This window comes from Oryctolagus cuniculus, chromosome 7 (assembly GCF_964237555.1).
Source record: "Oryctolagus cuniculus chromosome 7, mOryCun1.1, whole genome shotgun sequence".
Classification (NCBI taxonomy): domain Eukaryota; kingdom Metazoa; phylum Chordata; class Mammalia; order Lagomorpha; family Leporidae; genus Oryctolagus; species Oryctolagus cuniculus.
This window is the reverse complement of record NC_091438.1, coordinates 130,471,460-130,497,599: the sequence shown is the minus strand read 5'-3', so window position 1 is coordinate 130,497,599 and position 26,140 is coordinate 130,471,460. Positions and strand designations below refer to the sequence as shown.

Below are 26,140 nucleotides of genomic sequence, written 5' to 3'. Positions count from 1 at the left end.
AGGTACTTATCCTGGTCTCCCATGGGATGCAGGGCCCAAGGGCTTGGGCCATCCTCCACTGCACTCCCTGGCCACAGCAGAGAGCTGGCCTGGAAGAGGGGCAACCAGGACAGAATCCAGCACCCTGACTGGGACTAGAACCTGGTGTGCCAGCGCCGCAAGGCAGAGGATTAGCCTAGTGAGCTGCAGCACCGGCCTCCCAACATCATTTTTAATCTCATCATTAACATGTACTTACTGAGTGATATTATAATCATGGCATAAATCGTAATACAGTAGCAATTAAAATCTGAACTAAGTCCATCCATTGATGTGCATTTTTACAAACTTTTGTTGGAAAGGCAGAGTGACAGAGAGAGATCTCACCCATCAACTGTTTCATTCTTCAAATGCCTACAACAGTTAGGGCTAGACCAGGAGAAAACCAGGAGCCAGGAACTCCATCTCTGTTTCCCATATGGGTGACAGGGACCCAACTACTTTCACCATCTTCTGGTGTCTCATGGGTACATTTGCAGGAAGCTGAAATCAGAAGCAGTGTTGGGAGTCAACCCCAGGCACTCTGGATATGGGGTGTGGGCATTCCAAGAGTCATCTTAACCTACTACCACCTCAGTTGGTGTACTTTATTATCAAGAATTCTTAAGCTCCATCTAAGCTCATAAGGAAAAATTGCTGATTGATTGTTGAGGTCTGCCCTGAGCAGGTGGGATAGGGAATGTCAGGATAGGTGCTACCTTTTCTATTCCTGATATGCAGCTTCCTATACAAAGTACTTCATTTTAGTGGGGAGAAGACTACAAACACAGAACTATTTTAAAGATGGCTTTTGCTATTTGCTAAAAATCTACTTGTAAGAGAAATAATAGGAGTGACCACAAGCCACATAAATTCTTTCTTATGTCTCACTTTTATGGGCTCTTGTACAAGTTAAGATTTCAGTCCATAAATATTCTAGAACTGATTTTGAGATCCCAAGAGGGAGGCCTTTGTATTCATAAGAAAGCCAACTTCAAAAATCTGATAATTTGCATTTGAAAAGTGATTCAAGTATACATTTGGGAAAAATAAAAAGAGTAACAGTAAGGGAAGTCAAAGGTATATTTGAGGGGCTGGTGCTATGGCATAGAAGAGAGTTATGCTGCCACCTGCAGCGCTGGCATCCAATAAGGTCACTGGTTCAAGTCCCGGCTGCTTCACTTCCCATGCAACTCCCTGCTAATGCGCCTGGGAAAACAGCAGAAGATGGCCCAAGTCCTTGGGCCCTGCACCCATGTGAGAGACCTGGAAGTAGTTCCTGGCTCCTGGCTTAGGATTGACCCAACTCCGGCCATTGTGGATTAGGGAATGTGACATCAAATATTCAGGAAGAGATCAATTTTACAACTCCCAGAAAGTCCCCTTGTTGGGTATTGGGCTAGCAGAAGAGGCTTGAGCTGAGGCTGAACACACAGCCTTATAAATAACAAAGCTCACAAAGGTTATGAAGTGTTTACCTAGGAACTTAAAATGATCAGCATGCCTTTAGAGTATGCAATTTAGAGCATGAGAAGTAATAACTTGGTTAATTTATTAATTTTCTTTTAATTTACACTTTTCCATTGTAATGAAGAATAATTTCTCAAAACCTAGAATGGAGGTGAAAAACTATGAAATATATAAAAATTCTATGGAACACTGGGAGAATAGGCACTTTGTAGAAGAGCAAATATTCCTATATAACCCACAGTCTTTTAGGATTTTGCTGAATTCTAACACTAGTTCAGAAATTTTTTCCCATAATAGTGACCAGGAATTATTGGAAGAAGATTAAATTTTTCTTATTCATTTATTAAACCAATATTAATTGGCTATCTATGATATATCAGATCCTGTATTAAGGCTTATACAGTAATAAACTAGATAGATTTGGACCTCATGGGGAAAAAATAACACATTTGTATTTGAACTTTACATTTCCCAAAACTTTACATTTCCCAAAGCCCTGTTGGATACTTCATTTACTTCTTTAAAACATTTTTTTCTGCCGTGTGCTGTACATTGGTGATTTCAGAACCTCTTTCTATGTGTAGCATTCTTTGGCTAACTGATGGCTGTAGAATGTTCTGCTTTTTATCTGGTCTGTGCCTGTGTGTGTTTGTATGTGTGGCTTTCCTGGTCTTTGTTCCTATGGTCGGCCAGCTGCTATTCTGTGTGTGCTGTGTCTTCATTACCCTCATAATGGACACATTTAAGTAGCGTCAGCCTGAACCAGATACCAAATGTTTAATGTTTATAAGTGTTAAAGACATAGAAAAAGAACTTTGAGAGCACTTTTATAAGTAAGTATGTGAGCTGTTTTGGTCATAAGTATTTTGTAGCATCACATATGAGGCTTAACTTCTGCTGCTCCACAATATTACAGGGTGCCTGATAGCTGATTTCTAGATAACACTCTTGAAGTAGTTGGAACCAGCATTGATTATCTTAATTTTATGGGCTAAAACCTAGTTTCCTGGTTCTTTTTCCTAACATTATTGATAATTTACTATGCTCTAGGCACTATACTAAATATCCTTATGTATCAAACAGTACAATGAGGCAGGAATATTATTGTTGCCTCTATGTAGATACGGAAACTGAGGCTTTAGAAAAGTTACATATTTTTCCAGAAAGGGAAGCTTATTTGCCCATGTTAAGGAAGTGATAGAGCCTGAGTCTGCTTACTCAGGCTCTATCACTTAAATAAGCAGTAAATAAGCTTACTGCTTATTTAATAGCTATGCCATTTGCTTCTACTTGCTGCAAACTTCACAGAATGCTTACAGTTCTCACTCAAGCTGGTGTCCTAAGGAAGACTGCCAACTGGCTCCCAGAAACCCCAGGTGTTAGAGATTTCTTGGTGAATTTAGCAAGAGTTTAGCGCTCAAAGGCCGGCACCATGGCTCACTAGGCTAATCCTCTGCCTGCGGCGCCGGCATTCTGGGTTCTAGTCCTGGTTGGGGCGCCGGTTCTGTCCTGGTTGCTCCTCTTCCAGTCCAGCTCTCTGCTGTGGCCCGGGAAGGCAGTGGAGGATGGTCCAAGTGCTTGGGCCCTGCACCCACATGGGAGACCAGGAAAAGCACCTGGCTCCTGGCTTTGGATCAGTGCAGCACACAGGCTGCAACACCCTGGCTGTAGCGGCCATTTTGGGGGGTGAACCAATGGAAGGAAGACCTTTCTCTCTCTCTCTCTCTCTCTCACTGTCTAACTCTGCCTGTCAAAAAATAAATTAAAAAAAAAAAAAAGAGTTTAGCGCTCAAGCTTCTAGCCTCCAAAACCTGGAACAGATCTGTCTTAGGAATAAATTCACATTAACAAAATTTTCAAAGCAATTAGATAAAATAAGAGCATTAATTCTTCAGTGATAATTAATTTAAAATATCACAGGAGCATGTGTAGATGAACAGTTCAGTCTCCCGGGGTTTGATGGCTGTCTCTAGCTCCTTACTCTGGCTTCCTGATGATGTGGCCGCTGGGAAGCAGCAGGTAACAGCTGAAGTACCTGGGTCCCTGCCACCCACATGGGTGACCCAGATTGAGTTCCTGCTTCCTGGCTCTGACGTGGCCCAGCCCTGAATATTGTGGACACTGGGGAGTAAACTAGTGGATGAAAGAGCTCTGTCTGTGTGTCTGTCTGTCTGTGTTTGACTCTGTGTCTCTCTGCCTTTCAAATAGAAAAAAAAAAACACACACACACAATGATCACGTCACACCTGTTAGAATGGTTATTATCAAAAAGGCAAAAGATAAGTATTGGTAAGGATATGAAGAAAATAGAACTCTTGTACACTGCTAATGGGAATGTAAATTAGTATAGACATTATGGAAAACTGTACAAAGAGTCTTCAGAAAATTCACAGAAAATGCACATTTTAAAATCCCATTTTCCACGAACTTTTTGAAGTCCCCTGTGTAAGGTAATCCATATGACCTAAAGCTATTAACACTTCACATAGCACCTGAAACTGTAAAACCACTAGAAGAAAACATAAGTGGGAAAACTACCTGGCATTGATCCAGGGAATGGATTTTTCCATTTGATTCCAAAAACTCAAGCAATGAAAACAAAAATAGGCAAATAAAATAGCATAAAACTAAAAGCTTCTGCACAGAAAACAATTAGCAAAGGAAACAGGCAGTCTATAACTGGGAGAAAATATTTGCAAGGCAGGCATCTGATAAGGGACTAATGTCCAAAATTATGAAAATTCCTCAAAACCTAAAACTAGCCGGCACTGTGGCTCAATAGGCTAATCCTCCACCTTGCGGCACCGGCACACCGGGTCCTAGTCCTGGTTGGGGCACCGGATTCTGTCCTGGTTGCCCCTCTTCCAGGCCAGCTCTCTGCTGTGGCCAGGGAGTGCAGTGGAGGATGGCCCAAGTGCTTGGGCCCTGCACCCCATGGGAGACCAGGAGAAGCACCTGGCTTCTGCCTTCGGATCAGAGCGGTACGCCGGCCGCAGCGCGCCAGCCACAGCGGCCATTGGAGGGTGAACCAACGGCAAAGGAAGACCTTTTTCTCTGTCTCTCTCTCTCACTGTCCACTCTGCCTGTCAAAAAAACAAAACAAAACAAAAACCTAAAACTAGAATTGCCATATGATCCCACTTCTGGGTATGCATCCAAAGGATCTGAAAGACATTCCTGACTCCAATTTCATTGCAGCATTATTCACAAAAGCCAAGCTACAGAATAAACTTAAATGCCTATCAATCAGTCGGCGCCGTGGCTCACTAGGCTAATCCTCCTCCTGCGGCACCCGCACTCCAGGTTCTAGTCCCGGTCGGGGCTCCGGATTCTGTCCTGGTTGCTCCTTCCAATCCAGCTCTCTGCTGTGGCCTGGGAAGGCAGTGGAGGATGGCTCAAGTGCTTGGGCCCTGCACCCGCATGGGAGACCAGGAGGAAGCACCTGGCTCCTGGCTTTGAATCGGCTGCGCCAGCAGTGGCGGCCATTTGGGGGGTGAACCAATGGAAAAGGTAGACCTTTCTCTCTGTCTCTCTCTCTCTCACTGTCTAACTCTGCCTGTCAAAAAAAATGCCTGTCAATGAATGAATAAAGAAAATTAAGTATATATACTATATACAATGGAATATACTATTCATACTTGAGAGCATGTCTTGAGGTGGACAATTAGCCTAGTAGTCACACACTAGTTAAGACGCCCATGTCCCACATTAGAGTACCTGGAATTGATACCTAGCCCCAGGCTCCTGACTCCAGCTCCTGCTCATGTAGACCCTGAAAGGCAGCAGCCAGGCAGCCATGGCTCAAGTGATTGGGTGCCTGCCACCTGCATGGGAAACCTGGATTGTATTTGCAGCTCCCAGCCAAAGCTGCCCAGTGCAGCCCTAGCCTTTGCAGGCATTTGGGGAGTGAATCAACAAACTAAACTCTCTATCTATCTCTACCTCTCAAATAAATAAATATTTTAAAAAACAGAGGCTGGCTCTGTGGCATAGTAGGTTAAGTCTCCACTTGTTGCCCTGGCATCCCATATGGGCGCTCATTCGAGTCCTGGCTGCTCCATTTCTGATCCAGCTCCCTACTAATAGCCTGGGAAAGCAGTGAAAGATGGCCCCAATGCTTGGACCTCTGCACCCACGTGGAAGACTTGGAAGAAGCTCCTGGCTCCAGGCTTTGAGTTGGCTCGGCTCCAGCCACTGTGACCATTTGGGGAGTGAAACAGCGGATGGAAAACCTTTCTCTCTGGCTCTCCCTCTCTCTGTCTGTAACTCTGCCCCTCAAATAAATAAATAAATCTTTAAAGAAATAAAATAAAAAACAGCATTGGGGCTGGTGGTGTGATACAGCAGATTAAGCTGCCACTTCTGATGCCAGCATCCCATATCAGAGTGTTGATTTGAGTCCCAGTTACTCTGCTTCCTATCCAGCTTCCTGCTAATGTGCCTGGGAAGACAGTGGAAAATGGCCCAAGTACTTAGGCCCTGCCACCCACGTAGGAGACCAGGATGGAGTTCCTGACTCCACCCTGACCCAGTCATGGCTGTTGCAGCCATTTGGGGAATTACAAGCAGATGGAAAATACCTCTGCCTCTCCCTGTCTCTCTATCATTCTGCCTTTCAAATAAATAAAAATAGGTCTTAAAAAAAACAGTGTTGGTGAGTAATAGCTGGAAGAGAATTACTAAGCAGTAAAAGGAAAGTGATGAGGAAAACTAGGAACTTAAGATCTTTTGCTAAAGTTTCTTGCTTTTTGCCAGCAGATACCACATGTGTGTGTGCACGCATACACACATACATTCACACTTATTTCGCATAGTGACTCTTTGAATTCCCCATTTAAAATGTTTTATTCTGAAAGTGTCCGTGCTTCTGTTGCCATTAATTGATATGAAAAATAGGAAGGGTGATTGTCCATGCCTAACTGCTTTTATTCACTTGATTTCCCTGGTATTCTCACCATAACAGGAGTTCAGTTATATGAACATGTAACAAATAGCCATAAATGTAAAAGAGTAATGTGTTGTAAATAAACTAACTGCAGAAACATCTACATGTGAATACTTACAACCTGGGGATAGGAAGTTGGCCTGGTTGTTAAGGACTGGTTAAGACACTTGTTTTCCACAACAGAGTGCCTGGGTTCCATATCCGGCACTGCTCCTGACTTCAGCTTCCTGCTAATTTAGATCTGGGAGGCAACAGTGATGGATCAAATGATTAGGTTCCTGCCATCCACATGAGAGACCTGGATTGAATTATTGGCTCAGCTTAAACCCCTGGCCTGGGGCCGCAGCAGGCATTTTGGGAGTGCAACAGTGGATGAAAGTGCATTCTCTCTCTCTCTCTCTCTCTCTCTCTCTCTCTCTCTGCCTTGCAAATTAATTAATTAAAGTAACCAAAAAAGAACTAAAGTATAATTTAAAAGAGAGAGATGCTTTGAAAAAAAAATGACATTTTGATAATTCTGACAGCTTGATCCCATATTTTACCAATAATCTTTCAAACTGCCCTGGTTTCTTTTTTTTTGAATGTTTGCTTTAGTATTCATTGTCTGGAGAAAAACTAAAATGCCAGCAGCAAGAGGAAGTACAGCAACTTCGCCAGAATTTGCACCGGCTCCAGATCCTTTGCAACTCAGCTGAGAAAGAGCTTCAGTATGAGCGAGGAAAGAACTCGGACTTGAAGCAGCATAATAGTTTACTGCAGGAAGAGAGCATTAAGGTAACTCCAGCGGGCACATCCTTTATTGTGGGCCTCAGTTGGCCTTGGCAACAAACAAGTCAAAATTCTTCAGTTTTATCATTCATGGCAGGATCCACAGATGGGTGAGCCACGTGAACCTGGTACCTCCTTCAATTATTCCCTACTGAATAAGGACACAGCTCAGTTATTTCTCTGCCGTTTAAGGGCTGTATGTGCTATCAACTTGTAGATGGAAAAAGGTTTTAAATTATGCGATCTTGGGGCTGGCATGTGGTCCAGCAGTTAGGATGACCACATCCCTTGTCAGAGCACCCGGATTTGATACCTGGCTGTGGCTCCTGACTCCAGCTTCCTGTCAGTGCAGGCCTGGGAAGCACTGGTGATAGCTCAAGTAGTTGGGTTCCTGCTGCTCACATGGGAGACCTGGGTGGAGTTTCTGATTCCCAGCTTAATGCTCAGTCAAGCCCCAGCTGTCGCAGGTGTTTGGGGAGTGGACCAGCAGGTCAGGGTGCTGTCTCTCTCTCTCTCCTTCCTTGCACCTCTCAGATAAATACATAAACATTAAAATGATGTTTAAATAAATCAATCTTTTGAACTCATTATCTAAAATTTTTAGCACCTATAAATTTCAATGACTAAGCCAAAATACTAGTTGTCCTGCCTTAGTTGTGTATCACTTATTGATCCCTAACAGAGGTATCTATTATTATTGATCCTTTTAAGTATTAACGGCCCGTGATAATATTCATGGGAGGGCAAAGATATTTTTCCTAACACAAGAGCATTATAAGTTAAGGGGACCTCTCCCAAAACACTCACTTTCAAATAATCTATGTAGAGGGTAGGCGTTTAGCCCAGTAAGATACCAGTTAAGACACCTGTGTCCCATATTAGAGGGCCTGTGTTCAATGCCTGGCTCTAGGTCTTGACTCCAGTTTCTTGCTACTGCAGTCCCTGAGAGGCAGCAGTGATGGCTCAAATAATTGAATTCCTGCTACCCACAGGGGAGACCTGGATTGAGTTCCTGGCTCCCAGTTTTGGTCCAGGCCAGGACCATCATAGGCATATAGAGAGTGAACCAGTGGATGAGAATGTATGCTCTCTTTCTCACTTTCCTTATCTCAATACATCTCACATATATACATACATAAAAATAATATATGTAGAGCTGTCACGCAGATTCATCTAAATTTTATGTGCCACATAAATGTTCAAAATTATTCACCAGGGGCAAGCATTTGGCACACTGATTAAGCCACTGTTTGGGAAGCTGCCATCCCATATTGGAGTGCCTAGGATCAAGTCCCAGCTCTACTTTTTTTTTTTTTTAAGATTTATTTATTTATTTGAAAGGCATAGTTACAGAGAGGCAGAGGCAGAGAGAGAGAGAAAGAGAGAGAGAGGTCTTCCATCGCTGGTTCACTCCTCAGGTGACTGCAATGGCTGGAGCTGAGCCAATCTGAAGCCGGGAGCCTGGAGCTTCTTCCAGGTCTCCCACGCAGGTGCAGGGGCTCAAAGACTTGGACCATCTTCTACCGCTTTCCCAGACCATAGCAGAGAGCTGGATTGGAAATGGAGCAGCTGGGACTTGAACCAGTGCCCATACAGGATGCTGGCACAGTAGACAGCGGCTTCACCCGCTACACCACAGCACCAGCTCCCCAGCTCTACTTCTGATTCCAGCTTCCTGCTAATGCACACTCTAGGAAGCAACAGGTGACGGATCAAGTTTCTTGTATCCTTGCCACACATGAGGGAGACCCATAAGGAATTCCAGGCTCCTGGCTGTGGCCTGGCCTAGCTCTGGCTGTTGCAGACATTTAGGGAGTGAACCAGTGGATGAACATTCTCTCTGTCTCTGTCTTTCAAATAAAATGAAAATAAATAAATAAAATTACTCAATTCTATAAGTTTATATTAAATAGTTAGGATGCTAATGGATCCTGGGAGGTAGCAAGCTTTGGGGGAGTGAACTACTGAATAAAAGACCTCTTTCACTCTCTCTCTATATCTCTGTGTGTGTGTGTGAATGTGTATGTGAGATTCTGCCTTTCAAGGAGATGAAAATAAATAAATAAATAAACACTAAAAATTGTTTTTGAATGATCATTTTGTTTGTTTGTTTTTAATCTCCCTCCTCGTGAGGTGAATTATCATCAATGAGACATCAGCCTCTGGGCTAGCACTTTAGATCAGGCACCTAGGTAGAGTCACATTTGATTAACAGTTTGTTCACTTTATGTCTTAAAAACCTCCCTTCAACTCTAAAGGGTCAACCTTTAATAGATAAGGAAACTGCAAAGTTGATATAACAAACTGTAGAGTAAGAACTTATTCTGGCCGGCGCCGCGGTTCAATAGGCTAATCCTCCACCTTGCAGCGCCAGCACACCAGGTTCTAGTCCTGGTCGGGGCACCGGATTCTGTCCCGGTTGCCCCTCTTCCAGGCCGCTCTCTGCTGTGGCCAGGGAGTGCAGTGGAGGATGGCCCAAGTCCTTGGGCCCTGCACCCCATGGGAGACCAGGAGAAGCACCTGGCTCCTGCCTTCAGATCAGCACGGTGCGCCGGCCACAGCATGCTGGCCGCGGCGGCCATTGGAGGGTAAACCAACGGCAAAAGGAAGACCTCTCTGTCTCTCTCTCTCTCACTGTCCACTCTGCCTGTCAAAAAAAAAAAAAAAAAAAAAACAACTTATTCTGGGGACTGGTGCTGTGGTGTAGCGGGTAAAGAAAGCCGCCACCTGCAGTGCTGGCATCTCATATGGGCGCCAGTTCAAGTCCCAGCTACTCCACTTCCAATCCAGCTCTCTGCTATGGCCTGGGAAAGTAGCAGAAGATGGCCAAAGTCCTTGGACCCCTGCACCCATGTGGAAGACCCGGAAGAAGCTCCAGGCTCCCGGCTTCAGATTGGCTCATCTCCGGCCATTGCAGCCACGTGGGGAGTGATCCAGTGCTGGAAGACCTCTCCCTCTCTCTGCCTCTCCTTCTCTCTGTGTACATTCAAATAAATAAATAAATATTTTTTAAAAAAAAAAAGGACTTATTTTTAAACCTTTAAATCATTTTATTTGTTTTCATTTTATTTGGAAGGCAGAGAGACAGAGACAGAGATCTTCCATCCACTGGTTCACTCCCTAAATGTCCCCAACAGCCAGTCAGGCTGAAATTCCAAGCCTGGAACTCCACCTTGGTTTCCCATGTGGTGGTAGAGACCCAATTACTTGAACTGTCACTTGTTGCTACCCCAGGTGTGCGTTGGCAGGAAGCTGGGTCAGAAACAGAGGATCTGGGACTCTAACCAAGCTCCCCAATGTGGGATACAAGCTTCTCAAGTGGCACTCAACCACTGTCCCAACACCTGCCCCTAGAATAGGAATTTAAAAGCGTTTAAGCCTAGGTCTTTCTTCCACGTGTAGTCTTGTCTTCCATATTACATCTCTCCTCAATCTGGGCTCATTCAGAACCTCAGCTTTGCAAACTTATGGCTCACTTTTTAAAATTCACTGACAGATGGCCAAACACTGAATCCCTAGTTTGTGTCAGGCAGACTTACAAGACTGATTAAGAAACCAGAATACTAATTTATTGCTTTTTGTTGTAAAATATAACATTCAGAAAATACATAAAATGTAAATATACTGTTTCACAAGTTGTTAGAAAGTAAATATCGGGGCTTGTTCTGTGGCATAGTAGGTAAAGCCACCGCCTGCAGTGCCCAGCTGCTCTACTTCTGATCCAGCTCTCTGCTATGGCCTGGGAAAGCAGTGGATGATGGCCCAAGTGCTTTAGCTCCTGCACTTGCATGCACCAGGAGGAAGCTCCTGGCTCCTGGCTTCGGATCGTCCCAGCTCCTGCCATTAAAGTTATTTGGGGAGTAAACCAGTGGGTGGAAGACCTCTCTCTCCTCTCTGCCTCTCTGTAACTGTACCTTTCAAATACATTTTAAAAAGAAAGAAAAAAGAAAGTAAATTTCAAAGTAGCCACCACCCAGAACAAGAAATAGAAGGATACCAGCAGCCAGCAGCCCCTACATGCCTTTTTTCTATCACAATCCCTTCACCTTCCCCCCTCAACAGTAACTGCACTCTTTGGAATTAAACTCTTGGTTTACTTTATAGTTTTACCCTCTAGGTTTGAATCTCATGAATACAGTTCAATTTGCCTACTTTAAAATATTTTTCAAGTATAATCAATATGTGCATTTTATGAATATCTTTTTTTTTTTTTCTGGACAGGCAGAGTGGACAGTGAGAGAGAGAGACAAAGAAAGGTCTTCCTTTTCTGTTGGTTCACCCCCTAATGGCCGCTGTGGCTGGCACACCGCGCTGATCCAAAGCCAGGAGCCAGGTGCTTCTCCTGGTCTCCCATTTGGGTGCAGGGCCCAAGCACTTGGGCCATCCTCCACTGCACTCCCGGGCCACAGCAGAGAGCTGGACAGGAAGAGGAATGACCGGGACAGAATCCAGCGCCCCGACCGGGACTAGAACCCGATGTGCCAGCACCGCAGGCAGAGGATTAGCCTATTGAGCCGCAGTGCTGGCCTGAATATCTTTTTAAAGTTCTCTTTATTTATTTGAAAAGCAGAATGACAGAGAAAGGGGGAGAGACAGAGAGAGATTTTCCATCTGCTGGTTTACTCCTTAAATGACACAAAATCAGGGCTAAGCCAAGAGCACGGAACTCTATCCAGGTCTCCCATGAGAGTGGTAGGGACCCAGGCATTTGGCCCATTATCTGCTGCTTTCCCAGATGCATTGGCAGGAAGCTAGACCAGAAGTGGCAGAGCTGGGACTAGAACCCACACTCTAAGATGGGAAGCAGGCATTGTAAGAGGCAGTTTACCCCTGCACTGCAGCACTCACCTGTCTTCTCATGATCAGCTGTTTGCAAGATTCATCCATGTTGTGGTGTTTAGCCACTGCTTTTCATTTTTTCTTTGCAGTCTAGTGATCTCTTCTAAGAAAATGTTGTAAGTTTTTCCCCCTATGGCTTAAAGACACTTTGCCTGTTTCTTGCTTGGCAATATAAAGAATGTTACAGACCTGCAGAGCATCAGGCAGAGAACCGTTCTGTTTCCACCAACCCCAAAACAGTGTACTGGGTCCTCTTCTTGGTATTCCAGTGTCCCAACCAAAAGCTGAAAAGGCCACCTTGGGTGTACAAATCATTGGCCATAGCAGCATTTGTCCCAGTGTTGTCTTATATCATCATTACTAGGCATCATCAAGATTGATGACCACAGTTCCCAGAGGCCTTTAGCTTTTTTGGCTTCTCAACTAAATGGACAATATACTGTGAAAGGACTCAAATCCTTTCTATTTATGGTAAGTAGTTTATGTTTCATAATCCTGAACTAATCCAATGCACCAAATTCCATTATTTGTTTTTTTTTTCCTTTAGATTTATTTCTTTGAAAGGCAGTTGAGAGAGAGAGAGAGAGAGAGAGAGAGAGTTATCTTCCATCCTTGGTTTATTCCCCAAATGACCACAACAGCCAGGGCTGAGCCAAGCCTAAGCCAGAGGCCAGGAACTCCATTCAGGTCTCCCACAATGATGAGAGAGGCCCAAAATTACCTGAGCTATCTTCTGCTGCTTTCCCACATGCATTAGCAGGGAGCTGGATCAGAAGTGGAGCAGCTGGAACTCAAACTGGTGTTCCAATATGGGATGCCAGCACTACAGGCAGCAGCTTATATATAACCTGCTGTGTCACATGGAGGGCCCCAGTTTTTCACTGATTTCTTGGTTCCTTCTTATGTATTCATTGGATTTGTCTATGACTGAGTTTTTTTTTTTTTTCACGCAAAAAAACTGAAAAAAATGATTGCCCACAAAAAGAAAATGAAATGCCTAAGCTTTCTAACAGGGTGGAATGTCTTTTGAGAAAATTCCAACAACTAATGAATTTGTTCCCATCAATGAAGTTTCAGAAAGCTGCACCAATCCTCCAAAATAAAATGAAGACATGAGAGAGGGGGAGAGAAACAGAGAGAGAGAGAGAGATTGAGAGATTAGATTGAGTTTGAATTTAGAATGGCAGGGAGGAAAAGGATTTTTACTGAAAAAATAAGAAGCTTATTCAAACTTGGTCAGGAATTTCCTTTGAGTAATATCAAAAAGACAAGTTACTATATTTTTCCTGTTGACCTACATTGACCAATGACATCAAGGCACTTTTCTGTTAGGGTTTAATTTCTTCATTTCTACTCTATTTAATAAAGCATTTAATAATTTTTACATATCTCTAGTATTTTTGGATTTGACGTTTCTGCTCTTTAGAAATTAGTGCAGAGCCAGTGTTGTGGCTTAGTGGGTTAAGCTGCCACCTGCAACACCCACATCCCATATGGGCTCCAATTCGTGTCCCAGCTGCTCCACTTCCAATCCAGCTCCTTGCTATTGCACTTGTGAGACTAGGAAGAACCTCCTGGATTTGCCCTGGCCACTGTGGCACTTAAGGAGTGAACCAGCAGATGGAAGATCTCGCTCTCTCTCTCTCTCTGTCCCTCCCTCTGTAACTCTGCCTTATCAAATAAATAAATAAGTATTTTTTAAAAACTACAAAATTTCTTTTAAAAAATAGTAATGCAAAATAAGGAAGTGGCGTCTCATTAGCTGACCACTCTGGATACTTGAGCAGCTTCTGTCCAAGGAGATTTGCTTTTGAGCAGGGAGCACCAGAGCACGTGATTTGAGACACTCAGAGTTCATCTGAACACGAGACGAATGAACGGAGCTGGGTGGTGTTTCTGCTCTTTAAGAAATGCAGCAGTGAACCTTCCTGTGCATGTGTCCTGATGTCACCAAGTGTGGACTTCCATGCGAAGACAGGAGAATTACTGTGACGTAGATACGTATTACTGCACCTCTTTCCCGAAGTTACATACTTCTACCAGCAGTGTTTAGAGGTTTCCTTTGCCCTATCAGACATGCTAATTTATTGTGTGTATACAGTGCTCATTTCTAGCAGTTTTAATGTGTATTTGCCTGTTTATAAATGAGGTTGAACTGCTCTTCATTTATTTGTTTATTTGACACTTGAATTTCCATCCTGTGAAAGGCCTATTCGAGATTTTGTTCATTAGCTGGCGCCGCGGCTCACTAGGCTAATCCTCCGCCTTGCCAGGTTCTAGTCCCGGTCGGGGCGCCGGATTCTGTCCCGGTTGCCCCTCTTCCAGGCCAGCTCTCTGCTGTGGCCAGGGAGTGCAGTGGAGGATGGCCCAAGTGCTTGGGCCCTGCACCCTATGGGAGACCAGGATAAGTACCTGGCTCCTGCCATCAGATCAGCGCGGTGCACCAGCGCACCCGCTGCGGCGGCCATTGGAGGGTGAACCAACGGCAAAAGGAAGACCTTTCTCTCTGTCTCTCTCTCTCACTGTCCACTCTGCCTGTCAAAAATTTAAAAAAAAAAAAAAAGATTTTGTTCGCATTGTTTTGGGGTTTCTGTTATTTTAATTTTTTCAGGACTGTTGGAATTCTTTACATATGAATCCTTTCTCAAGTGTGTGTTACAAACATCTCTGTGGCTCACATTTATATTCTCTTTATACATCTTTCGATGACTCAACTTTTAATTTTCACCTGACTACTATATTTTTTATTTTTACTTGCTTATTTGAGGCACACAGACACAAAGTGAGAAAGAGAGAGAGTGAGCTCCCATCTGCTGCTTCACTTCCCAAATGCCTTCAACAGCCTCAGCTGAGCAGGGAATGGGAATTCAAGCCAGGTCTCCTTTGTGGGTGGTATAAACCCAACGACTTGAGCCACCACTGCTGCCTCCCAGGGTTTGCATTAGCAGAAAGCTGGAGTCATGAGTGAGAGCCAGGTATCAAACTCAGCAACTCTGATGTGGGACATGGATGCATTAACCACTAGACTACACATCCACCCACCCCTGCTTTCTTTTTCAGTTAGAGGTTTTGGAACCTGATTTTAGAAATCTTTGTCTCCCTCAAAGTCATAAGCATATTCTCCTACTTTTGTCTTTTCGAATTCCGATCTTAAATCTATTGGAGTTTATTTCTCTGTATAGTGTTTTTTTCCATTTGGATTTTCAATTTTCTGGTGAGGAAAATTGGTTTATATTGTCACCTGGGTCATAAAAAAATTAGTGTGTGTGTCTCTGTGTCTGTGTGTGCATCTGTGTGTGTCTATGTGTGTTTCTGTGTATCTGTGTCTATGTGTGTCTCTGTCTGTGTCTGTGTGTCTGTATGCGTGCATGTACCTCTGTGTATGTATCTGTATGTGTCTGTGCGTGTGTCTGTGTGTCTGTGTGTTATATATTTCTGAGCTCTCTATCCTGCTCCATCATTGTTCAATCTGCCTGTCCTTGTGCCAATACCACACCATCTTGGCAATTTTAGCTTTATATCAATATTAGTATTAGAGAGAGCAAATGTTTTCACATTGTTCTGATTCCAGGATATCTTCGTTATTCTTGGCCTTTTGATTTTCTGTATAAATTTTATAATCAGTTTGTTAAGATACACACAGATACTCACATGAACTTACACATATATTCACACCAGACCTTCTAGATTTCAGTTGGAATTACATTGAATCCATAGATGAATTTGTACAGAATTTTAATGTTTTAATCTTTTAAAATATGAATCTTCTAATTTGTGAAGTGTAGGTTTGTATTTAGGTCTTTAATTTGTCTCTTTATAATTCTCTTATACATCTTTCTTAGACATAGTCCTAGGTACTGATATTTTCTATACGATTATAAGTGGTAACTTCTTTTAAGGTGAACAAATTTCATATATTTCATATAAATAGATTTATGAGCATAGTGATACTACCCACCCTGCCCTCACTCCCACCCATGCTCTGACCCTCCCTCTTCCTTTCTTTCCTTTTCTTTCTTTTAATTTTTAGAAAGATCCACTTTCAGTTTATTTTATATTTATAAGGTTAACACTACACTAAGTAAATAATTCAACAAATAGTAAGAAGAAAAAAATACTATTATTCAGCAGTAGAGACAGGGGCTATAAATAATCATCAAATCTCAAAATGTCAATTTTGATAAGTGATAACTTTTAAATTTTTCATTTTCTAAGTATTTGAAATATATAAAATATACTTCATCTTTTTCTTATATTTTTAAAGGATTTATTTATTTATTTATTTATTTGAAAGGCAGAGTTAAAGAGAGAGAGGTCTTCCATCCACTAGTTCACTCCCAAAATGGCTGCAAGGGCCGGAGCTGAGCCAGTCCAAAGCCAGGTGCAAGGAGCTTCTTCTGGGTCTCCCACATGGACTTTGGGCCAACGTCCACTGCTTTCCCAGGCCATAGCAGAGAGCTGGATCGGAAGTGGAGCAGCTGGGACTTGAACCGGCACCCATATGTGATGCTGGCACTGCGGGCAGTGGTTTTACCTGCTATGCCACAGCACCGGCCCCACTTCATCTTTTTCTAATAAAAATTTTGTCATAATTTTTATTCTTATAATTTATATATATTATTTTGGATACTCCATGCAAACAATCATATCATCTGGAAAAAAAATATAATATTTCTTCTCTTCCAAATATTATCCTTTGTATTCTTTTCTTTTTGACTAGCTAGTAATCATACAATGCTGGATAGAACTGGTGATTGGCCGGCGCTGCGGCTCACTAGGCTAATCCTCCGCCTTGCGGCGCCAGCATACCAGGTTCTAGTACTGGTTGGGGCGCTGAATTCTGTCCCGGTTGCCCCTCTTCCAGGCCAGCTCTCTGCTGTGGCCAGGGAGTGCAGTGGAGGATGGTCCAAGTGCTTGGGCCCTGCACCCCATGGGAGACCAGGATAAGTACCTGGCTCCTGCCATCGGATCAGCGCAGTGCGCAGGCCACAGCGCGCTGGCCGTGGCGGCCATTGGAGGGTGAACCAACAGCAAAAGGAAGACCTTTCTCTCTGTCTCTCTCTCTCTCACTGTCCACTCTGCCTGTCAAAAAAAAAACAAAAAAAACAAAAAACAAAACAAAAAACTGGTGATAGTAGGCATCCTTTTCTCATTCCTAATCTCAAAAGAGAAACTCTCAAATTATATAATTTAATATGTTTTTGTAAGCCTTTTAAATTTTTTTTTAATTATTGTAAGGAGGCCGGCTCTGCAGCTCACTAGGCTAATTCTCCACCTGCAGCGCCGACACTGCGGGTTCTAGTCCCGGTCAGGGCGTTGGATTCTGTCCCCGTTGCTCCTCTTCTAGTCCAGCTCTCTGCTATGGCCCAGGAAGACAATGGAGGATGGCCCAAGTCCTTGGGCCCTGCACTCACATGGGAGACCAGGAGAAGCACCTGGCTCCTGGCTTCGGATCAGCACAGTGCGCCTGCCACAGCAGCCACTGGGGGGTGAACCAATGGGAAAAAAAATCATTATAAGGAAACTACTTTGTAGTGTGACTTTGCTCAGATTTTTTTTTTTTTTTAGAAGATTTATTTATTTATTTGAAAGGCGGAGTTACAGAGAGAGAGAGGTCTTCCATCCGCTGATTCACTCCCTAGATAGCTGCAACACCCGGAGCTGAGCTGATCCGAAGCCAGAAGCCAGGAGCTTCTTCCGGGTCTCCCACGTAGGTGCAGAGGCCCAGGGACTTAGGCCATCTTCTACTGCTTTCCCAGGTCATAGCAGAGAGAAAGCTGGATCAGAAGTGGAGCTGCCGGGACTCAAACCGGCATCCACATGGGGTGCCAGCACTGCAGACGGTGGCTTTACCTGCTACGCCACAGTGCCAGCCCCTGCTCAATGTTTTATTGTAAATGCGTGCTGAATTTCATGAAACTATTTTCCTGAATATTTTGAGAAAAGGCAATATTAAGAAAAATTTTCAATCTGTTAATAATGTTAACCCACCTTAGCATTCCAGAGTTAAGTCATACTTTATTGTAAATTAGCATCCCTTTCCTACATTGCTCCATTTCGCTTGCTAATATTCCTTTAGGAATTTTGTTTCTTTGTGCTTGAGTGAGACTTGCATGTCATTTTCTTTCTTGTAATGCTCTTGTTGGATGTGTCGTTGTAAAATAAGATGGGTGGTGCACTCACTTTTTCTACTCTCTGAAAGAATTTGTGTAAAATTGCAATGGTTTCTTGAATTTTTACAAGATCTCATCCCTGAAGCCTTCTCATTCTAGAATTTTCATTTGGAAAACCAAACTGAAGCCAATTGCTGGTTCTTTTTCTTTAATAGTTAGGAGAAATCAAGTTTTCAAACTTTCTTCTTGTATCAGCTTTGGTATATTTTATTTTTCTAGACAATTTTTCGGTTTCATTTAAATTTCTAAAATGTCTACAGAAACTTTTTTTTATTTATTTGAAAAGCAGAATGACAAGAGAGAGATATCTTCCATCCACTTGGTTCACTCCCCTAAATGGCCACAATAGCCAGAGCTGGGTCAAGCCAAAGCCGGTACCCAGAACTCCATCAGGTCTCCCACATGGGTGACAAGGACCCAAGTACCTGGGCCATCCTCTGCTGCTTTCCCAGGCACATAAACAGAGAGCTGGATCAGAGGTGGAGCAGCTGGGACTTGAACCAGTCCCCAAATGGGATGCTGGCACTGCAAGTAACAGATTAACCTGCTGCACAACATAAGCCCAACTTCTTTTATTTTTTATAAAGATTTATTTATTTACTTGAAAGTCAGAGTTACAGAGAGAAGGAGAGGCAGAGAGAGAGAGAGAGAGAGAGGTCCTCCATCCACTGGTTCACTCCCCCGTTGGCCACAACTGCCAGAAGCTGGGCTGATCTGAAGCAAGGAGTCAGGAGATTGTTTTGGGTCTCCCATGAAGGTGCAGGGGCCCAAGGAATTGGGCCATCTTCTACTGCTCTCCCATTCCACAGCATAGAGCTAGATTGGAAGTGAAGCAGCCAGATCTCGAACTGGCACCCATATGGGATGCCAGCACTGCAGGCGGTGCCCTTACTATGCCACAGTGCCAGCCCCACCACTTCTTTTTTTAATGTAGTGATGGTTCTTTTTACTTTCTTGTTAGTTACCTATGTTATATTGCTTTTTCCTTAATTAGTCGTACTAATTAAGAAGTTGATTCACTTTAGTAGACTTTTCAAAGGACCAACTTCTACCTTTGTTGATCAACTGTATTATATTCTTTTTAGCGAGATAATAAATACATGTATGTCATAGTCAATGTAGTGTGAAGTCCTGGATCAGAATCAGAAAATCTGTTTTGCAGACCTGGATCTCTCATTTGCCAACTTTATATAATAGTTTTTTTAAAAAGTGTATTTTATATTTGAAAAGCAGAGCTACAAAGAGAGAGAGGTCTCTCTCTGGTTCCTTCCTAAATGGCCACAGTGGCCAGAGATGAGCTGATCCAAAGCCAGGAGCCAGGAGCTTCTTTCAGGTCTCCCACATGGGTGCAGGGGCCCAAGGACTTGGGCCATCTTCCACTGCTTTCCCAGGCCATTAGCAGAGAACTGGATCAGAAGCGGAGCAGCCAGGACTCGAACCAGCACCTGTATGGGATGCCAGCACTGCAGGCCAGGGCTTTAACCAGTGGCACCACAGCACTGGCCCCTATAATACAGTATTTTCATCTCTAAAATGGAGCAAATTACCAATCCCAGTGACTTTGTAGATGTGAAAAATTTAACACATGAAAAAGTAATATTTCAGTTACATGCTTCATATACAATAAGTATTCTATAACTGATCCTTGAATGACAACAGTTAACTTTTAGATTTTTTTCCATCTTATTTGAAAGGCACACAGAAAGAGAGACAGACAGGGAGAAATCTTCCATCTGGGGGCCAGCGATGTAGCATAGCCACCGCCTGAAGTGCTGGCATCCCATATGGGTGCCAGTTCAAGACCTGGCTGTTCTGCTTCTGATCTAGCTCTCTATTATGGCCTGGGAAAGCAGTAGAAGATGGACCAAGTGCTTGGGCCCCTGCACCCGTGTGGGAGTCTTGGAAGAAGCTCCTGGCTCCTGGCTTTGGATCAGCCCAGTTCTGGCCATTGCAGCCATTTGGGGAGTGAACCAGCAGATGGAAGATCTCTCTCTCTCTCTTTCTCTCTCTCTCTCTCTCTGCCTCTGCTTCTCTGTAACTCTGTCTTTCAAATAAATAAATAAAACTTCTTTAGAAAATGAAGAAGAAGAAACCTTCCATCTGCTGATTCACTCCCCCGAATACCCACACCAGCCAGGGCTGAGCCAGGCCATAGCCAGAACACTATCAAAGTCTCCCACATACATATCAGGGACCCAGGTACTCAAGCCGTCACTGTTGCCTCCCAAGATTACATTAGCAGGAAGCTGGATCAGAAGCAGAGTAGCTGGGACTTGAATCAGTCACTCTGGTGGTCTTTCCAAACAGTGACTTAATCACTGTGCCAAATGTCCACCCCATCAACAGTTAACTTTTACTAGGTGTTTCCTATGTATCTGCCTCTATTCTTCATGTTCTAATTGCTTTGTTTTACTTACTACAGTCTCACAAGTATCCTATAAATTTAAGCAGTAATTAGCCCCATATTACAGATGAAGAGACTGATGCTCAAAGAGACTGAACACCAATAACGTTTAGACCCATTTTATATACTATGGTTAATACATAGAAGTTAAATATAGAAAAGATATTGTAATTATAATTCCCATTAACTTAGTTGAAAAGCTTTGAAACCAGTGAACACAGCTTTCCATGAGGACAAATAAAAATTTGTTGTAGCATTTTTTCCTGTGAGGCTTCCCTGCTAATATATACATTCTCCAGGTTCTGACATTCCTCAGAATAAATTTACCTGCACAGTGAATACTGATTAACTGCCTACTGTCTGGCACTTGGATTGGCCTCAAACACGGGAAATAAGTAAAAAAAAACATGCATGATGCCGGCATCCCATGTGGGCGCCGATTCATGTCCTGGCTGCTTCACTTCTGACCCAGCTAAAGGCCTGGGAAAGCAGCAGAGGGTGGCCCAACTGTTTAAGGCCCTACCACCTACGTGGGAAGTTCCTGGTTCCTGGCTTCCTCCTGGCCCAGCCCTGGCCATTGCAGCCATTTGGGAAATGAACCAGCATATGGAACACACACACACACACACACACACATACACTCTCTCTCTCTCTCTCTCTCTCTCTCATATATCTTTCTGTCTCTCCCTCTTTCTGTAACCCATTCAAATAAATAAATAAAAAATAAGGCAGTCCTTGGGGCAGGTATTTGGTGCATCAGTGACAAAGTGACATCGCTACTTGGAACAATGACATCCCACACCTGGGTCCCTGGGCTCCAGTCCCAGGTCTCTTCTGATCCACTTCTTGTTAATGCACACCATGGGAGGCAGCAGGGGTGGCTCAAGTTCTTGGGTCCCTGCCACCCTTGTGGGAGACCCAGATTGAGTTTCAGACTCCTGGCTTTGACCCGGCCTAACCTTGGCTACTGGGCACAATTGGGGAATGAAGCAGTAGATGGAAGATCTCGCGTGTTCTCTGCTTTTCAAATAAATGAGTAAATCTTTTAAAAGGAAGGAAGAAATCCAGCTTGGAGTGAATAGAAGAACATGTGCAAATGCTTCAACCACATGTGTATAGAAAACCCTTAAGAAAATCCCTTTGTCCCACCTCTGTCTGACTAGATGAACTAATCTGACAGACGCATGACAGTCCAGAAAGGCAATCAGTCACGTGCTGCTGGCATGTGTCAGCCTTTGGTGTTTGTGTGCCCTCCTTTGAAAGCTGCCTATTCCAGCTCAGATTCCCATTCATGCCATCCTTATTGTTGATATCAATTGGATTCATCCCCCACCTCTAGATGAAAATTGAGCTACAGCAAGCCCAACAGAAGTTACTGGACAGCACAAAGATGTACTCCTCCCTCACGGCAGAGTGGAAGCACTGTCAGCAGAAAATCAAGGAACTGGAGCTGGAGGGACTCAAACAGGCTCAGAGCATCAAAGCGCAGCGCACCCTGCAGGAAAGGCTGGCTCAGGAGAAATCGAAGGCTGCCAGCGCAGAGGAAAAGGTAGTTCCCGTCACACTCGGGAGGCAGGGAGCCCCGGGTACCACTGCTGGAGCCCTGTTTCTCTGAGGATGCTAAGAAATAGATGCGATGCGTACTTGATAGAATTCTGTTTTATCTTTACCATGTTTTCAATTCTTTTGATTGCATCCATTCCTACAATTCCAGCAAATGTTGCATTTTTTAAAACTGCGTGAACTTAAAAAGATAAATTTCATTAAAGCTAGAACTGACTGAGCCCATATGAGTTTTTTTGTTTTGTGACTTTTTACAGCTATTTGTCTTGTGAATGAAACGAACCATTTTGAAATATTGTCCCTGCATTTTAGGGTGCTTAACACCAGGTGGCAGTAGTACATAACGGTTACACAATTTTATGTGTAGGTTTGAGTAAAAACTTAAATAATTGCATCAAACTATATACATATAAAGCAAATATTAAAAAGTAGAAGACATAACTCTGAATTAAACTTAAAAAAAATCTGGGGTATTTGCTGGCGCCGCAGCTCACTAGGCTAATACTCCGCCTTGCGGCACCGGCACACCGGGTTCTAGTCCCTGTCGGGGCATCGGATTCTGTCCCGGTTGCCCCTCTTCCAGGCCAGCTCTCTGCTGTGGCCAGGGAGTGCAGTGGAGGATGGCCTAAGTCCTTGGGCCCTGCACCCCATGGGAGACCAGGAGAAGCACCTGGCTCCTGCCATCGGATCAGCGCGATGCGCTGGTTGCAGCGCGCCGGCCGCGGCGGCCATTGGAGGGTGAACCAACGGCAAAAGAAGACCTTTCTCTCTGTCTCTCTCTCTCTCACTGTCCACTCTGCCTGTCAAAAATAAAAATAAAAATAAATAAATAAATAAAAAATCTGGGGTATTTCTTTGGTGTCAAGGTTAAGATGCCACTTGGGACAAGTCAGAACCTGTATCAGAGTGTCTGGCTTAAGTCCTGGCTTTGCTTCCCATCCAGATTCCTGCTGATGCACACCTAAGGAGGCAGCAGATGATGGCTCAAGTACTGGGAGACCTGAATGGAGTGCCTGGCTCCTGGCTCCAGGCTCCTGGCTCCACACTGTTACACCATTTGGAGAGTGAATCAGCAAATGAAAGATTCTCTCTCTCTCTCTCTCTCTCTCTCTCTCTCTCACTCTTGCTCTTGCTCTCTGCCCTCTGCCTTTCAAATAAAATTAAAATGAATAAATAAAAATTCTTAAAAAATAAAAAGTCTAAGGTTGAGCTAAATAAGGCAGCACAAAATAGTTTATCCTGTATGAATCTGTTTGTTGAAATTCAAGAATAGATAAAACTAAGCTATAGAGATAGGATAGTAATTATCTTTATGAGGGATGTCTACTAAAAGGGGCCTGAGAGAATCTTCCATGCTACTGGAGGCATTCTATATCTTGGTCTGGGAAGCAGTTATGTAAGTAAAACTTTATAAATAAAATTTTATCTAACATACTTAAAATATTTATGTTAATTACCAAATGTATGTGTGTTACTTACCATACATATGTTATTACTTTATTTTTAAAAAACCAATTGTGGTACAACTTGTTAAGCCACCACTTGGGACGCCCACTTCCCATCTCTGAGTATTGGTTCAAGCTCTGGCTACTCTGCTTGCAGTCCACCTTCCTGCTAATGCATCTGGGAAGGCAGCGGAAGATGGCCCAAGTGCTTGCATCCCTGCCATCCGCGTTGGAGATCAGGATGGAGTTACTGGCTCCTGGCTTTGACTTGGCTCAGACCTTGCTGTTGAAGCCATTTGGGGAGTGAATCTGTGGATAGAAAATCTCTTATCTCTCTCTGTCTATCTCTCTCTGTCTGTCATTCAGCTTTTCACATACATACATATATACATATGTAAATAAATAAATATTTTTAAAATGATAAAGTAACTGATGAAGTTAATGAAGATTGATGACTTTTTTTTGTTATTCTATTACCAGGCTTTTTTTTTTTTTTTTTTTTTTTTTTTTTTTTTTTTTTGACAGGCAGAGTGGACAGTGAGAGAGAGAGACAGAGAGAAAGGTCTTCCTTTTGCCGTTGGTTCACCCTCCAATGGCCGCCGCGGCCGGCGCGCTGCGGCCGGCGCACCGCGCTGATCCGATGGCAGGAGGCAGGAGCCAGGTGCTTTTCCTGGTCTCCAATGGGGTGCAGGGCCCAAGCACCTGGGCCATCCTCCACTGTACTCCCTGGCCACAGCAGAGAGCTGGCCTGGAAGAGGGGCAACCGGGACAGAATCCGGCGCCCCGACTGGGACTAGAACCCGGTGTGCCGGCGCCGCTGGGCGGAGGATTAGCCTAGTGAGCTGCGGCGCCGGCCACAGGCTTTATTTTTTTCTTGACCAAATGTACATGACTCAACAAAATATGGAAGAATACCTTAATACTTATCCCTTGAAAAGAAAGCAGTGATTTTTTTCCCAAAAAAAACTTTTATTTAAAGAATACAAATTTTATGTATTTCATAAATACAACTTTCTGAACATAGTGATTCTTCCCACCATACCTGCCCTCCCACCCCTCTTTCTCCTCCCTCTCCACTGTGTAGTATTCCATGGTGTATGTATCCCATAATTTCTTTTTTTTTTTTTTAAGATTTTATTTATTTGAGAGGTAGAGTTACATATAGTGGGATGGAGAGACCGAGAAAAAGGTCTTCCATCTGCTGGTTCACTCTCCAAATGGCCACAACAGCCTGAGCTGTGCCAATCTGAAGCCAGGAGCCCGGAGCTTCCTCTAGGTCTCCCTCGCGAGTGCAGGGGCCCAAGGACTTGGGCCATCTTCTACTGCTATCCCAGGCCATAGCAGAGAGCTGATTGGAAGTGGAGCAGCCAGGTCTTGAACTGGCACCCATATGGGATGCCAGCTCCTCAGACCAGGGCATTAACCTGCTGAGCCACAGTGCTGCTCCCCCCCCCCCCATAATCTCCTATCCAGTCTTCAGTTGATGGGAATTTGGGTTGATTACATGTCTTAGCTATTATGAATTGCACTGCAGATAACACTTTCATTTGCTGATTTCATTTCCCTTTGGGAAATTCCCAGGACAAGGATGGCTGGGTCATATGGTAGGTCTATATTCAGATTTCTGAAGTATCTCCATACTGCCTTCTATAGTGGCTTTACCAGTTTACATTCCCACCAACAGTGAATTAGAGTACCTTTTTTCCCACATCCTTGCCAGCATTTTTTGTTTGTTGATATCTGTATGTAAGCCATTCTCATGTGGATGAGGTGAAACCTCATTGTGGTTTTGATTTGCATTTTCCTTATGGCTAATGATCCTGAGCATTTTTTCACGTGTCTGTTGGCCATTTGGATTTCCACCTTTGAAAAATGTTTAAGTCCTTTGCCCACTTAACTGGATAGTTTGTTTTGTTGTTGTTGAGTGTCTTGATCTCTTTATATGTTCTGGTTATTAATCCTTTATCAGTTGTATAGTTTTCAAATAATTTCTACCATTCTGTTGGTTGCCTCTTCACTTTCCTGACTGTTTCTTTGCAGTACAGAGCTTCCCAATTTGATGTAATCTCATTTGTCAATTTTGGCTTTGATTGCCTGTGCCTCTGGGGTCTTTTCCAAGAACTCCTTGCTATTCCACTGTCTTGCAGGGGTCCCCCAATGCTCTCTAATAATTTGATAGTATTGGGTCACAGATTTAGGTCTTTAATCCATTTTAAGGGGATATTTGTGTGAAGTGTAAGGTAGGGGTCTTCCTTCATACTTCTGCATGTAGAGATCCACTTTTCTCATCACCATTTGTTTAAGAGACTGATTAGTTGAAGGATTGATTTTAGCTCCTTTGTCAAATATATAAGTTGGTTGTAGATGCTTGGATTGATTTCTAGTGTTTCTATTCTGTTCCATTGGCCTATCCATCTATTTTTGTACCAGTATCAGGCTGTTTTAATTATAACTATCCTGTAGTATGCTTGAGTTCTGGCATTGTGATGCCTCTGGCTTTGTTTTTGTTGTATAA

The 26,140-nt window shown here is 43.5% G+C and overlaps 1 protein-coding gene across 16 annotated transcripts in view; it reads left to right on the top strand.

The window, feature by feature from the left end:
• The window catches only part of LOC100355211 (coiled-coil domain-containing protein 30), a 92,590-nt gene that overhangs the window by 23,175 nt on the left and 43,275 nt on the right, over positions 1 to 26,140 (top strand). For 15 of the 16 annotated variants that reach the window (XM_070078632.1, XM_070078634.1, XM_070078635.1 and 12 more), the window contains 2 exons: positions 7,028 to 7,207; positions 21,957 to 22,166. In XM_070078632.1, coding sequence (XP_069934733.1) covers positions 7,028 to 7,207; positions 21,957 to 22,166 — 390 coding nt within the window. The remainder of the gene's footprint in view (positions 1 to 7,027; positions 7,208 to 21,956; positions 22,167 to 26,140) is intronic. The other variant, XM_070078636.1, reaches the window with a different exon arrangement.